This window comes from Sciurus vulgaris (genome assembly GCF_902686455.1).
Source record: "Sciurus vulgaris genome assembly, chromosome: 4".
Taxonomy (NCBI): Eukaryota; Metazoa; Chordata; class Mammalia; order Rodentia; family Sciuridae; genus Sciurus; species Sciurus vulgaris.
In genome coordinates this window covers 64,825,201-64,839,924 of record NC_136464.1, presented here as the reverse complement: position 1 = coordinate 64,839,924, position 14,724 = coordinate 64,825,201, and the positions used below count along the sequence as shown (strand labels likewise).

The 14,724-nt window shown below is 41.1% G+C and overlaps 1 protein-coding gene across 2 annotated transcripts in view; it reads left to right on the top strand.

The window, feature by feature from the left end:
- ARID5B (AT-rich interaction domain 5B) overlaps positions 1–10,052 on the top strand; it is a 210,773-nt gene extending 200,721 nt beyond the window's left edge. For both annotated transcript variants that reach the window (XM_079138545.1, XM_079138544.1), the window contains 2 exons: positions 311–509; positions 3,951–10,052. In XM_079138545.1, the coding sequence (XP_078994671.1) occupies positions 311–509; positions 3,951–6,134 (2,383 nt within the window). In that variant the 3' untranslated portion in view covers positions 6,135–10,052. The remainder of the gene's footprint in view (positions 1–310; positions 510–3,950) is intronic.
- Positions 10,053–14,724: the final 4,672 nt, after the last annotated feature.

Sequence of the window (14,724 nt, the reverse complement as noted above, 5' to 3'; positions counted from 1 at the left end):
GTCAACCACAGTCCAAAAATAATATTGGTCTTGACTCATTCAGGAGAGAGGGACCACATTCATATAACCTTTATTACAATAATCATTATAATAATTGTCTTATTGTATTATTAGTTATGATGTATTATTAGTTATGTATTATTAGTTACTGTCCCTAGTTCATCTATTAGGTTGGTCTGCTTCTGTGGGGGTTTTGGAACAAATCCCATGCAAAGGGATGACTATACTGAGAAAAGAAAGAAAACCCCCATAGCATGGACACTGCTGGAGTTGATCACCTGATTTATCATCTCCTCTGCTCTTCTTGTAGATTAATCCTACCGTATGAAAGGTTTATTAAGGGAGAGGAAGATAAACCCTTGCCTCCAATCAAACCTCGAAAACAGGAGAACAGTTCACAGGAAAATGAAAATAAAACAAAAGTATCAGGAACCAAGCGCATCAAACACGAAATACCTAAGAGCAAGAAAGAAAAAGAGAATGCCCCAAAGCCCCAGGATGTAGCAGAGGTAAGTTGCTGAGCTCCACAGGAATGCCACCTGTGAAGGACATCCTGCCCCAAGGTCTTCTGGAACCCTGAGTCCACAGCTGTGTTCCTGCAGAATTCTCAGCTGAAATGAGAAATCTCAGACCTCAGCTTCATGGTTCCCCCAGTAGTTCTCCAGTTCCTGTAGACTCTTTCCTTTGTTGGAGAGATAAGATACATTGCAAGGTATGAAATGGGATAGGCCAAGTATAGAACCTAGAAAGACAAGAACCTCCTGTAAAAAACAGAACAAATGCTCAAACTTCTCAGACTTTGAGATGGAAGGAGAAAGGGCTACAAACCAAGGGGTTCCATAGTGAAACAATGCTTCTCACCCATTTCACAGCCAGTCCATCTGGGCGGTTGGTGTGGCTTTGGGGCAGGAGGGGGAAGTGTGGGGGGGTTTAATAAGGAGGAGGACATTGAAATGGTTGTTCTGACTCAGCAGTCCTCTTCTGAAACCCTGGAAGCTGTGGGTCTCCATTGTAATTGACCTCTAGGCAACAGCCCTGGGTGGCGACCAATTTGGCAATATCTTAAGTACATATTATTTATAGGGGAATTTTTGAAATGGTTCCTCTGAAACCATTATTATCTCTCATGTTAACAGGTAGTTTCTACCCACAGCCCCCAACAGTTGCTCTTTGTTAGAAACCATTACCTTCAGCATATAGCCAGTCATGGAGGCTGGTCTGGGCTCTGTTTCAACCTGAATAATTAAAAAAAAGAAAAAAAAAAAACACTGCTGCCCCATTTAAAAAAAAAAAATCAAAAACAAAACTTAGCAGCCACATTTGGAGACAGCGTGTTCTAGGATTCAACCCCTGAGGGAATTTTGGTGCTGATATTAAACACCCTCTAAAAATCAGGCTTATAATGAACACATAAGAGACTCCCTAATTAAACTGTGGTTTAAAACATGTGCACATGCACACACACACACACACACACACTCTCTCTCTCTCTCTCTCTCTCTCTCTCTCTCGCAACCTCATAATAATATTAACTTACCCAGCTGACTCCTCTATACGAAGAAACTATTAATACCGAGAGGAGAAATTTTGGTTTTGTTCTTATTTTTAAGTTTCATAATTATTTTAAGCTCTAGTAATTTTTAAAGGAAGGAATAAAAAAAGATGATCTAGACTTTTAAACATCTGCAAATTTGCAACATAAATGGCCAAAAGCAAGGAAATTCCAAGTTAAGGCTTACATTCCATTCTTCCTTTATCCTGTTGGCCTGGTGATTTATTATAGGGTTTTGGATCAGTGAATTCTATTAGATACCATATGTACAGTGCTGCCAGAGCACCAGGGGCAAACTGAGGACCAAGAGGCCCACTGACCTTTGAAGGGCCCCATTTTGGGGGTGAAGTTTGAAATGGTTGGTTTGTGAGTCATGGGAGGATCCTCAGCCCACACACTGAGCCTGTCAGCTTGGGAGATGATCATTCCCAAGAGTGGAACCGTGCTCCCCAGAGTCAAAGAACACTGAAAGCTGTTAGGCTCCTTGTTTCCTACAGGCCCCAGCTGTGCTCTTTAGGAGCTATCTGAGTCTGGAGTGTCACAGGGCTGTCCTGTGAGGTTCTCTAAACAACACAGAATCTCCCACCCTCTTCAAAATTGACCTTATAGTCAGAATCACCTCTGGCATAAACCCATGTTTTTGAACTATATTTCTTTTCATTGAATTCAGTTGGATTCAGTTGTTTGTTATTTAAATTTTTGGTTTTCTATGTGAAACACTGCACTCGATAGAGATAGGAGGGGTGAGAAACCTCTTCTAGTGAAATCCACCACTTTCAGGTAATTGAATTGCAAGCTGCTTCCAGGGAAGGTATCATTTAGCATTTAACATACTAAAGCAGATCATAAAATCTTAGGAAAAGGCCCTTTTGCTTTTTTCAACCTAGCTTTCACATTCTCTAAACCTACTTTATAGCTAGGGGAATGAGATTCCAATAGAACTGATGGACTAGGTCACAGAAACTGCAGTGTGACTGAGTATTCCCCAGAGGCTCACTTCAAAATCTAGTCCCATCAGAAAGTAACAATTAAATGCAATTTGCCTTTTTCATTTGCCTTTACTCATTTTTCTGTATTTTCATGCAATGCATAAGCTCAAGAGACCAATGCTGATTATTAATGTAGAACAAGTAATGATATTTGTACTGAAAAAAGCAGCTATTAGTGAAAGAAAGGGAGGGGATAAGCAAAGGCACTTAGTTATATAATACAACCCTAGAAAGTAGAAATGTTTGTAGGTGGATTTGAGGAGAAATATCTACGAAATGGGTGTGATTCCTTAAAATTTTTGTTCTTACGTATCCCTACACCAGAGTATTCCGTCTTACTCTTACTTAGATGCTAATGTGGTTGGCATTTCTTTTCTTAACAAAGAGCAAAGTTCTAGGGATGAGATTGGGGCAAGGGGATCTGGGGACCAACACAACACAACTGTTTTGTGACTGCTTCATTAAGACATGTAAGGGCAGAATGACAGCAATTTTGAAAAGGTTTGTCTGTCAATTGGGTCACAGATGGAAAGTTAAAATGATCTTGTAAGGTCAAAGCTTACATAGCTACATAATGCAATAAATGATTTGAATTGTGCCCACAACTTCGGTGAATAGAGACACATAAAAAAACATCCATCTCGTTGACTATAATTTATTGTAAGGAATAGAAAAACCATGCATGTGGTGGCACTCAACTATGCAAATTCTGGCGATTTCCTTTTTGGCTGTAATAGAAATACAGTTTGTTGAAGTCCAGAAGGACTTAGAACATTCCCTGTCATTCAGGTGGTAGACAGGCTACTGTTGTGTCTGGATTCTTTTTCAATATTTCAGCATTATCTGTTGTCAAATGGCAAGGAGTGGAAATTATTGACACTTAAGCATCGCTAATTTTCAATGCATCATATTGAACACATCAGGAGGGGATTTGCTCTCCAAAGAAAGGCAAAGAGTGAGTTTGTTGTTGTTGACATGGAGTTGGTTGGATATTTGAAAGAGAGATGCTTAAAAAAACCTTTCTCAGAAGTGTCATAAAACACAACATGTAATTTAAAACCCATTTGGATAATTGACTGATTTGACAAGAAGACAACCTTAGAATTAAACTATATATTAGAATCAAGGAGTGATGTGATTGTATACCATCAGTACATAACACTTTGCTATTTTGATAGGTGTCTCATGAGGGAATGAAGTGAATATGCATATTTCCCCTAATGTTTCTGTAATTTAGATTTCTTTGTTTAGAGCCATGATTGGGGAGTAATAAAACCTTACCGAAACTCGGTGAGCTGATTGACAAGCCTGTTTTCAGGAAAAACTGCTGTGTGTAACATTTTATTTCATAGCAAAATGTGTCAGTGTATTTAGTTTTCTTCTGATTGTCTTTTGAAATATTTTATCAGGTTTCATCAGAGCAAGAGAAAGAACAAGAGACTTCAAACCAGAAAAGCATCACAGAGCCTCTCCCGGCAGCTGACTTGAAGAAGAAAGTGGAAGGGTACCAGGATTTTACAGCGAGATCCCTGGCATCCAGAACAGACCCAGAAAAAGACAATGAAACAGAGCAAGGTTCCAACAGTGAGAAAGAGGCCGAGGAGGCAGGAGAGAAAGGACCAGCACCTCCACTCCTGAGCACACCTGTGGCTCCAGAAAGGGATCCAATCCCAATCCCTGGATCTGGCAAACAGTCCCTCACCTCTCCTAGTGTCCTGGTAGACTCAAAGCAAGAATCCAAACCCTGCTGTTTTACAGAGAGCCCTGACAATGACCTCCAAGAAGCATCCTTTGCCAGCTTCCCCGCTACTCAGCCACCACTGGCAAACCAGAATGAGATAGAGGATGACAAACTGCCCGCCATGGCGGATTACATCGCCAACTGCACTGTGAAGGTGGACCAGCTGGGCAGTGACGACATCCACAATGCACTAAAGCAGACCCCAAAGGTCCTTGTGGTCCAGTCATTTGACATGTTCAAGGACAAAGACCTGACTGGGCCCATGAATGAAAACCATGGACTCAATTACACACCCCTGCTTTACTCCAGGGGTAACCCAGGCATCATGTCCCCACTAGCCAAGAAAAAGCTCTTGTCGCAGGTGAGTGGGGCCAGCCTTTCCAGCAGCTACCCCTATGGCTCCCCACCCCCTTTGATCAGCAAAAAGAAATTGATAGCCAGGGATGATTTGTGTTCAGGGTTGTCCCAGGCCCACCACAGTCAGAGCGCCGACCACATGGCGGTCAGCCGGCCATCAGTGATTCAGCACGTCCAGAGTTTCAAAAGCAAGCCCTCGGAGGACAGAAAGAGCATCAATGACATTTTTAAGCATGACAAGCTCAGTCGATCAGACGCCCACCGCTGCAGCTTCTCCAAGCATCACCTGAACTCCTTGGCTGACTCCTATGTCCTGAAGCAAGAAATTCAGGAGGGCAAGGATAAACTCTTAGAGAAGAGGGCACTCCCCCATCCCCACATGCCCAGCTTCCTGGCAGATTTCTACTCATCCCCACATCTCCACAGTCTCTATCGACACACTGAACACCATCTTCATAGTGAACAGACATCCAAGTACCCTTCTAGGGACATGTACAGGGAATCGGAAAACAATTCTTTTCCTTCCCACAAACACCAAGAAAAGCTCCATGTAAATTATCTCACGTCTCTGCATCTGCAAGACAAAAAGTTGGCCTCGGAAAAGTTGGCCACCGCAGAAGCCCCTACAGATGATCAGCCGACGGATCTGAGCCTTCCCAAAAACCCACATAAACCAACCGGCAAGGTCCTGGGCCTGGCCCACTCAGCCACAGGACCCCAGGAGAACAAAGGCATCTCCCAGTTCCAGGTCATCAGCAGCCAGAGTCGAGACTGCCACCCCAAGGCCTGTCGAGTATCGCCCATGACCATGTCAGCACCTAAAAAATACCCCGAGTCACTTTCGAGATCGGGTAAACCTCACCACGTGAGACTGGAGAATTTCAGAAAGATGGAAGGCATGGTCCATCCCATCCTGCACCGAAAAATGAGCCCTCAGAACGTTGGTGCAGCACGTCCCATAAAGCGCAGCCTGGAGGATTTGGACCTTGTGATTGCTGGGAAAAAGGCCCGGGCAGTGTCTCCCCTGGACCCGTCCAAGGAGGTTTCTGGGAAAGAAAAGGCCTCTGAGCAGGAGAGTGAAGGCGGCAAGGCAGCCTACGGTGGTGGGCATTCCGGGGGCGGATCTGAGGGCCACAAGCTTCCCCTCTCCTCCCCCATCTTCCCAGGTTTGTATTCTGGGAGCCTGTGTAACTCGGGCCTCAACTCCAGGCTCCCAGCTGGGTATTCTCATTCTCTGCAGTACTTGAAAAACCAAACTGTGCTTTCTCCGCTCATGCAGCCCCTGGCTTTCCACTCGCTTGTGATGCAGAGGGGGATTTTTACATCACCGACAAATTCTCAGCAGCTATACAGACACTTGGCTGCGGCCACACCTGTAGGAAGTTCGTACGGGGACCTTTTGCACAACAGCATTTACCCTTTAGCTGCTATAAATCCTCAAGCTGCCTTTCCATCTTCCCAGCTGTCGTCCGTACACCCCAGTACAAAACTGTAAGCCTGGTTCTGCCTAGCATCCCCAAATGGCGTGGCTATCAAAGGTTCACTCCCTACCCAGGGGTGATGGCTTATAGAGTTAGAAGTCAGTATTCCTTCTAATATGGGGGGTACGATTAGTCCCAGCCATAGTGGCCGAAAGGGAGGTGAACAGGCCTGATTTTTCTGGGACAACTCCAGCCTTGGCTGGTCAGTCTTGACCCCCTTCCAATGTGGATGCCCCGTCACCTCCAGATCATTCACTTTGCGATGGGTCTTGTGAAAGGATTGATGTAGATCCAGGAAGAACTTAGAGGACCCCATCTGAGTTCGAATGGTAAGGAAAACAATCTGGGCAAAAATGGGGGCAGGCTTTTCAAAGGAGGGGCAAGAAAGACTGGCACACATAGCCAAGGAATGCCCCTCTTTTCAAAAAACTCTCCAACGTTCAATCAATGCAATGTATAGTGAAACTTCAGTAGATCTTTCATTTTGACACTATTAAACAATCCAGAGAAGTAAACACTGTTAAATTGACTGTATATATTTGCTTCTTTAAAACTACCCGTATCACTGTTCGCTCACCTAATTTATATACAGGTAGTTCCATTTTCTCCCAGTTCCTTCTTGTCCCTATATATATATTTTTTTTAATTAAACAGTTTCGCTTTTGTTTGCAGGTCTTTTGTTTTTTCGTTTTTGTTTTAAAGGCTGACTGACTGTCCTTGTTGTTGATGTGTGTTTGTAATTTTTCCCACATCTTATCATTTTGAGCAGCTTTGGGTGGTAAAGTTATTGTTTACATATTGAAGCAACTGATTCTAGTGGAACAAATGAAAAAGAACCAGTCGAGCACACCACAGTGCAGAGAACGTTCCTTTGCAGATCCACGACTTACGGATTTTTGTTCCTCATAAATGGCATAGTTGAAAGAGCTTACACACTGCTTGCCGGGCCAAATGCTTTGCTTTGAAGTATTGGGTGATGTGAAAATATTGAGCATTGTACTTACCTTATCTAGGCTGTGAAACTGTCCTACATACCAGAGGAATCATAAAAAACAAAAACCTCACTGGCAGCAAGCTGCTGAATAACAACAGAATCTAGAGGACATATTTGTGGGCTGCACAGATATTTTAGGAATTTCAGAAATTAAAACAGAAGCCAGAATGACTTACATTGGTGTTGGCACTGCTCCCATCAAAGGGTCTGGGAAAGGGGATTGGGAGAGGGTGGAGCTTGAGCCTTCAGTTAGAGAAGCAGCTGAAGGCCTGGCCGCCGCACAGCTTCTCTGGGCCTTGGCCTGTGGAGTGGTATCAAGTCACACTGTCTTCATCAGTTGGTTTCTTGTCAACCCCAAGAAGATTCTCCCAGGGTCTATCTTTGGGGATATTTGGCATGCTGGATTATCCATTTCAAAAGAAAGTCATCCTCTTTGGATGTATGGGATGTGAGTTTTGTGTGCGGGTGCACACTTAACATGGCCTGTGCCAGGTTTTTAATCACCTGGCAACACCGGTCCACTTGATCATTTCTTTTATTGTTGGAAATGAGTGATTGAGCTGTTCAAGCAGTCAAAGGTGTGGAAAATGCCTCTTGTCATTCTGGCCACTTTATTCCATTTGCGCCTGAGATGTAACATCAAGGTGGATGCATTTTCTCAGTGTGTGAAGAGTCAATCGGTAGAGAGTGGATATTCTTTCCCATTCCCATCCATCCCCATTGCAGACTGCTTTGATGAACCCCCAGCCCACTGTCCCCTTCCCCCAACACTACCAATAGGCTTTAGGACCATAGTTAACCAAGTCTTTTACCTCTGAGATATTTAAGTCTATGAAAATTGATGACAATTTTTGACTTCTAAATAGGTAACTCGACTGCAAAATAATCAAAACTGATAACAGTGAAACTGCGGCTCTTACACAAAGCCATGCATGCCGTGCATCTGTATTGAAATGTCTCCATGATATGAAGCCAAATATTCCATGTAACATACTTAATATCCAAAGGTGGAAACAAAAGAATGTAGAGATCCAGTGTTAAGAGTTCCATTTGCTTCAATTAATTATTTACCTTCCTGTGGAATAATATATATATATATATATTTAATAGAACCATAGGTAGACTAGTAGAATTTAGATTATAAATGTGTGAGTGCAGATTATCCTGCTATTGCACAAGAATAAGGGGGAAAGAATCTCAATTCCAGCTGGAAAAATGCTGGTCAGGACATATGTAAGAAAGTTGCACTAGAATGAATGGTCACAGAATCAAGGACATGGAAGAAAAGGAAACTGGTGATTCTGCAGCAGACGTGGGCTAGATCGTACATGGTTTCTGTGAGTTTGTTTCTCAAAGAAAATGGGGGCTGTCTGTCCCCAGTGGAGCTCACCTGTCCATTTGGAATATGGGGCATTTGTTTTCCCCACTGCAATGATTTCAGTCTGGTTTCATCATGTTGGAATTTGATCACACCATTTTCAAACAATGTTAACATAGTCCAGCTTTTGTTTTTCTCATCTCTTCCGAGAGGAGACTCACTGTTTCTGTCTGAGGAAGCTCATACCCTCGGCAAAACATCAGGACAAATATAGAGAGATGGGGGTATACATTCCCAACAGAAGCTGAGTGTTATTTGTTTTAAAACTCTGAACAGAGATCTTGGAAATCTTTCAGAAAGACCATTGAATTCTTCATTGGCTGAGAACTACGTTTTTAAAAGTCTTAAATAGGGCTTTGTTTGCATTGTTTGAGTTCAAGGGGCCTTATTATTGAATGGAATTGCACAAGCCTTTCTTTGTGCAATCAAACCATTGTTATTGGTAGTTCTGTAAAGGAAACTGTGGAATCTAATTGGTGATGGAGTTATAAATCTATTTACTGAGTGTGGCTTCCAAGAAATGTTGCAATTCGAAATGCACTAAGCCTGTGATTTATTGGAGATTTGGAGATTCCAAATAATATTTTTTAAAAACTGTTCCATGTAACTTCTGGTCTAACTTTTGGCAACTCCACATTAAAAAAAAGGAAAAAAAAAAAAAAAAAAAAACAGTCCAACTGAGTTTCATAACTAAGTATTCTAATGAGTGATATTCACACTTGTAACATTTGCCACAGGACTGACTTATTTATTTACTTGCTAGAAGTTCTTAAGTTCACTTGTTTATCAGGGCATATACAAGAGGGTTTGTTAAAACTCAATATTGACTTTACAACTTTCTGACCTGGTGCATGAATTCTCAAGTACTGTATTTCACTGTGTTGGTGTGTCTGATGGAAATTTCAAGGTGGTCCCACAAAAATATTTTATGTAGTGTGCCTTCAAAGAGAACCATTTATTTCTCTTCACTTGTTGTCCCACAAAGTCACATTTGGTGGTGGTCAGCCAAGTCCCATTTGGTCTAGTTTTACTCTTGTCCAGATTTTAAAGAGAAATGGGAATGATTTCGCCCTGGTGAGACCCACACCTTACCATGATTACCTTGAGCACTTCAACTCCAGTGTGGGCTGTTGACGTATTTGATATTCTGCTTGTCTCCCCATGGTTGAAATATGTCTGAAGAATAGCAGCATAATCTCTTGGCTGTTTATACTTTTTTAAACTTTCCTGTGTTGTAAATATTGTATACTTTTGGTGATTCCAGCTATGTAACCTCTATGCTCTGTAAGGTGATTATTTGTATATAGCAACATGGCCCAGTGATATTATATAGTTTCCCAATGGAGAGGTTATTGAGTAACCTTTGCATTAGTTTAAACACTACCAGAAGAATGCTGAGCCAACTATAAACACTCAATTTTGTATGTTTTCCAAATTGTACTTATTACTGCTTTTGATACTGTATTACGTGCCAATAGTTTCCCAATCACATAGCAGGCAAGAGATATTTTGTACTTTTTGATCCACTGTAATATTTAATAAAAAATGTTACTATCTGTTTCCTTTTGGGTGTCAGTCACTTCTTTCCGAGAAGCCATGTGGCCTCATCAGAGGACCTTCCACCCGCTGGCCCCTAAGTTGGATATTGATGATGTTGATGGCAATGATGATGATGTCTGTTTTTGTTGAGAGCCCACTGGATTCCCAACACGTATATGTTATCTCTTACTTCACAACCTTATGTGAATATTGTTGTGCCCATTTTACTCATGAGAAAAATAAAGCTTAGCCAGGTGTATCGACTTTCCCAAGATGACCTGACTAACAAATGGCAGAGTTAAGAATTGAACCCAGGACTCTTAAATCTGTACACTCCTTTCCTTGAAGATCACAAAAGTTGCCTGTTTAGTCAGTCAAGAGATTGACTCATGCCTCAATTGTCAGGTATATGATGGTAAGTAAAAGATAAATACTGTCTCTGGAACTCATAAATCTTATAACAGTTAATCAAATAGTTGCCCCTATAAATGCAAAACTCGACCTAGTTCTGGGGGAGAGGAGTGTGATGACTGAAGTGACACATGAAGAGTGAGTGAGGACCAGCTAACCCAGGAAGGATGAGCATGCATTACCTAGAGGGAGGGAATTGGGAGAAGAGGGGATTGAGAACCAGGATGGGGAAACCATGCATGCAAAGGCCCTGAGGCTTGTGCTTAGGAATTGGGGGCTGGGGGAGCCTCTGCATCACAAATATAATGTTGAGGGAATGAGGTTGAGTGAGGGTAGAGTAGAGCTGGGACCAGGGCTCAGCCATGTAGGTCCCAATAGACCAGATAGCATTTTGGTCTGTCCTAAGCAGAACAGAGGGTTAAGTGAGGAAATGGCTGGTTCAGGTTTGGATTTTCCAACATCACTCTAGAGAGCTGCTGTGTGCGGGCAGAGGGAGAGCAGCCTAACATGAAGACCAAGGTCTTTTCAATTGGAGTAGTAGAACAGGAAAGTAGACCATTCTACAGGTACTTAGAAGGAAGATGAACAAATTGATGGTAGATTAAACAGGACAATTGGTGGCAGTATACCAGGCAGGACTGAAAATCTAGGAAAATACTCTGTATTCTGAGGTGCATTTTTTTTATCCACACACCTGGTGGTGATGGACAAAGATTTCTAATCTTTCCCTTGATCCTCTGCCTCCTGGCTTCCCCATGACTTTTTTTTTTTTTTTTTTTTTTTTTTAACTTCCTATTGAATAGGCATTTACAAAGTCACCTGCTGGTTCTCCCTTCTAATGGGCTCCAGAGCTGGGGGAGGAGGGACAAGGATGGGAACAGGGCTTTGGTGAGAGCCTTGGCTTAAGACTACACCACACCTGGTCAGGATGGCTTTGAACAGATAGAAGAAAATAAGATGTTAGCAAGTGTGTCAGCACAACTGGGAGGAGGAAAAAAAATCACATTTTTATAAAAGACGGGATCCTTTTCTCATCATGGTTGACTCCCTGAAGGACCCTGCACAGCCTTCTCAGGTCAGGTCAGCAGGAGTTGCAGCGACACACAAGGAGCCTCACTCTCTTCTTGCTGGTTGTCACCTCTTTGCTCCTCCAGAACTCAGCAAGCACAGCAGGAATCCCCAGCCCCATGGTTTCCTGGCCCTCATTCTGATTCATGTGTATTTCACCATATCATAAGTCATTCTGAATACATCAAAGGAACGTCCTTCCACCTCTGACACATTCGGCATTTGTAGATCTAATACTTGATTCATACACAACAGGAAGCATCATGATAAGTTATCTATTTTTATCAGGCTTAGCTGGCAAATATTGTTGGGAAGGGACAGTGTTCTAGCTAAAGATGTTGTTCATAGAGCAAAAGCAATGAAAATGCCCAAACATATATTCCAGGAAAGAGGCCAAAATGGACAAATGTTTTAGGGCTGATAGTGACCAGGAAATCAGCAACAGTTTACATCAACAAGTATGCAAGTGGCAGAAGATGGGAATAGTGTTGGAGGTGACCTCTGGCCAGGAATTATGTAAAAGAAAGTACAGCTTTCAAGACGGACCTAGGGCATACAGTAAATCACATTAACTTGGGCCTCACCAGTTCAGAATTCCTGAGTTTTGGAATCTCCAAGAAAATTCCCAAGATAGAGAAATCATTCTATTAACCCACTTCAAAGAATAAACTATTTTAAGTCATGCTAGCTATAATCATGGGGCTTCAGCCGGCCTGGGACAAAGAAGATCGTCTGTTCTCTGAGCCACCTACAGAAGAGCAGCAGATACTTTACAGGAGATTTTGGTTTTTATTCTTGCAGTGCTGGGGATAGAACCCAAGCCTTCATGCACACTAAGCAAGTGCCATGTATCTGAACTACACCCCCAGGCCTTACTATTACTCTGTTGTTAAAAATTTCCCTAAAACACAAATCATCCTTCCTGGAATGGTGGAAATGTTCTAGAATTCAGCTTTTCAATGTTGCTGCTCATAGCCAGTGTGGCATCTGAGCCTTTGAAATGTGCTTAGTATGATAGATGAACTGACTTTTTAAAAATTCTATTTAGTTTTAGTCATTTAAACTTAAAATAGTCCCATGTAGCTAATGGTTCCTGAATAAGACAACACAAATTTAGAAGGTTGTCCAATATGCATACATGGATAGACTTGATCACACTTAGCCAATATCTGCATATAAAATCTAACATACACGCTAAAGCAGGTGAATCATGCCTCTTACTGGCAAAATTTTGTTAATTAGGGGTGACAATGGATTTAAGACTATTTTTCATTCAGGATTTAACCATCATAGGTGTTTAAATACTTCCTAAATGAGCAAATAAATCATCGAACAAGTGTTAAGAGAAGTCTACAATTATGATATCTTGTAATCCAGCCCTGCCTTTTGTGTTAAATCTGATTGTGTGAGAGGTTTGAAGGCAACATTCAGAAAGTCTGGGAAATGTCAGGCATGACCATATTCAAGTTGCACTGCTTCAACTGTGTGGCAGTTCAACAGTCAACTATGGAAACTGGGAGGGCATTCAGTGAGCGAGCCCGTGACCAAGTGAGGAGAGGAGGGCCCAGTATAGGTACATTTATGGTAAATTTGTTTGTAGTGTCCTGGGCCTAGTTACTTTTTCAAGTCTGGTTCTATTTCTTTATTTTTCTTTTACACATACTGATAACAACTAATGATATTGACTGACAGCTCCATATGTGCTGTTTTAAATGAATTTTTGCTATTAATTCATTTGCTCCCAGATGTTCAAGTCTCATATAAATGGCACAGTATTTGCGGAGAACCTACACACATCCTCCTACATACTTTAAATCATCTCTGGATGACCTATGAGACCTCCTACAATGAAATGCTCTATAATTGTTCTGCTGTATTATATAGGTAATAATGACAAAGAAAAAGGTCTCTACAGATTCAGTACATATGCAACTGATTTTTTTTAATATTGTCAATACATGGTTAGGTGAATCTGCAATTGCAGAACCTGCAAATATGAGAGCCAACTGTCATCATAACCAAGATCAAAATATAGTACACTTCTATTTTGGCAGAATATTTTCTCCTGACACTTTACAATTATTCCACTCTGACCCAGAAAAAGACAACTGCTATTTTGATTTCTATCATCAGATTGGTCTTGCTTGTTTTTAAAATTCTTTCAAAAACTGGAAGCACAAAGATATTTTGCTATCATGTTATTGCTTTTATTTAACAAGGTGCTGCAGATTCTTTGCAGTGCTATAATATGATTGTAACAGGTATTAAAAGGTATAAACTTTGGAAAGGAAGAAGTAAGATTGATATTTTTCATAAACAATATGATTATTCATCTGGGAAATCCAAAAGAATCCACAGGTACATTATTATAATGAATGAGAGAGCTCATCACATTTGCTCAATATAAGATTAAAATGTCAAAGTCCGTAACATTTTTATCTGCCAGCAAAACCTGAAATGATACATAATTTTTTTTCCATTCACAAAAGCAATAAAACAAAAATGCAACTATGAATTGAATCTAACAAAATAAGTTGGAAAGCAATTTGGCAAAATGCAGTTAAAACTGCAGATGTTCTTACTGCTTATTATAAACTCAGCAAGAACAACACTTGTGGGCATTCACTGAGCACCCTCAAACTCAAGTTAGAAATATGTATGGGATGTTCACTGCACCATTGATTCTGCATCACACACAGGGAAATACCCAGAAACAAGACAGCATAAAAGTTTGTCAATGAAGAATAGGTAAATGAGTATATGGAATAATATGCAAATATTTTAAATATCCATGTAAATAAGCATCAAAACCTTAGTGTTCAGTGGGAAAAAACCACACTGCACATTATTGACACAGTGTAAGTTAAAAACATAAATAAGGTAATACTGTTTATGGATATATTCAACAAATGTGTAAAAACATAGTTCATAATCAAGGAAGGAGCAGCTGATGGAAAAGGTGAACTTCATAATAATTTATCTCTTTTGTTGTCTAGAGCAAAATGGCAAAATGTCCATATTTACTGATTCTGGGTGGGAAGAATATGGTGATACATGACATATTTATATATGCATGAAATCGCTCCTGCTGTATAAAACAAACTAATGGACATATAATGCTGCACATGGGGTAAAGATGTGAGTTGACACCCTCCAAGCCTCAGTTTATGCAATGGAATTTGGGGATAATAACCCTTGTCTGATCTCCCCTCAG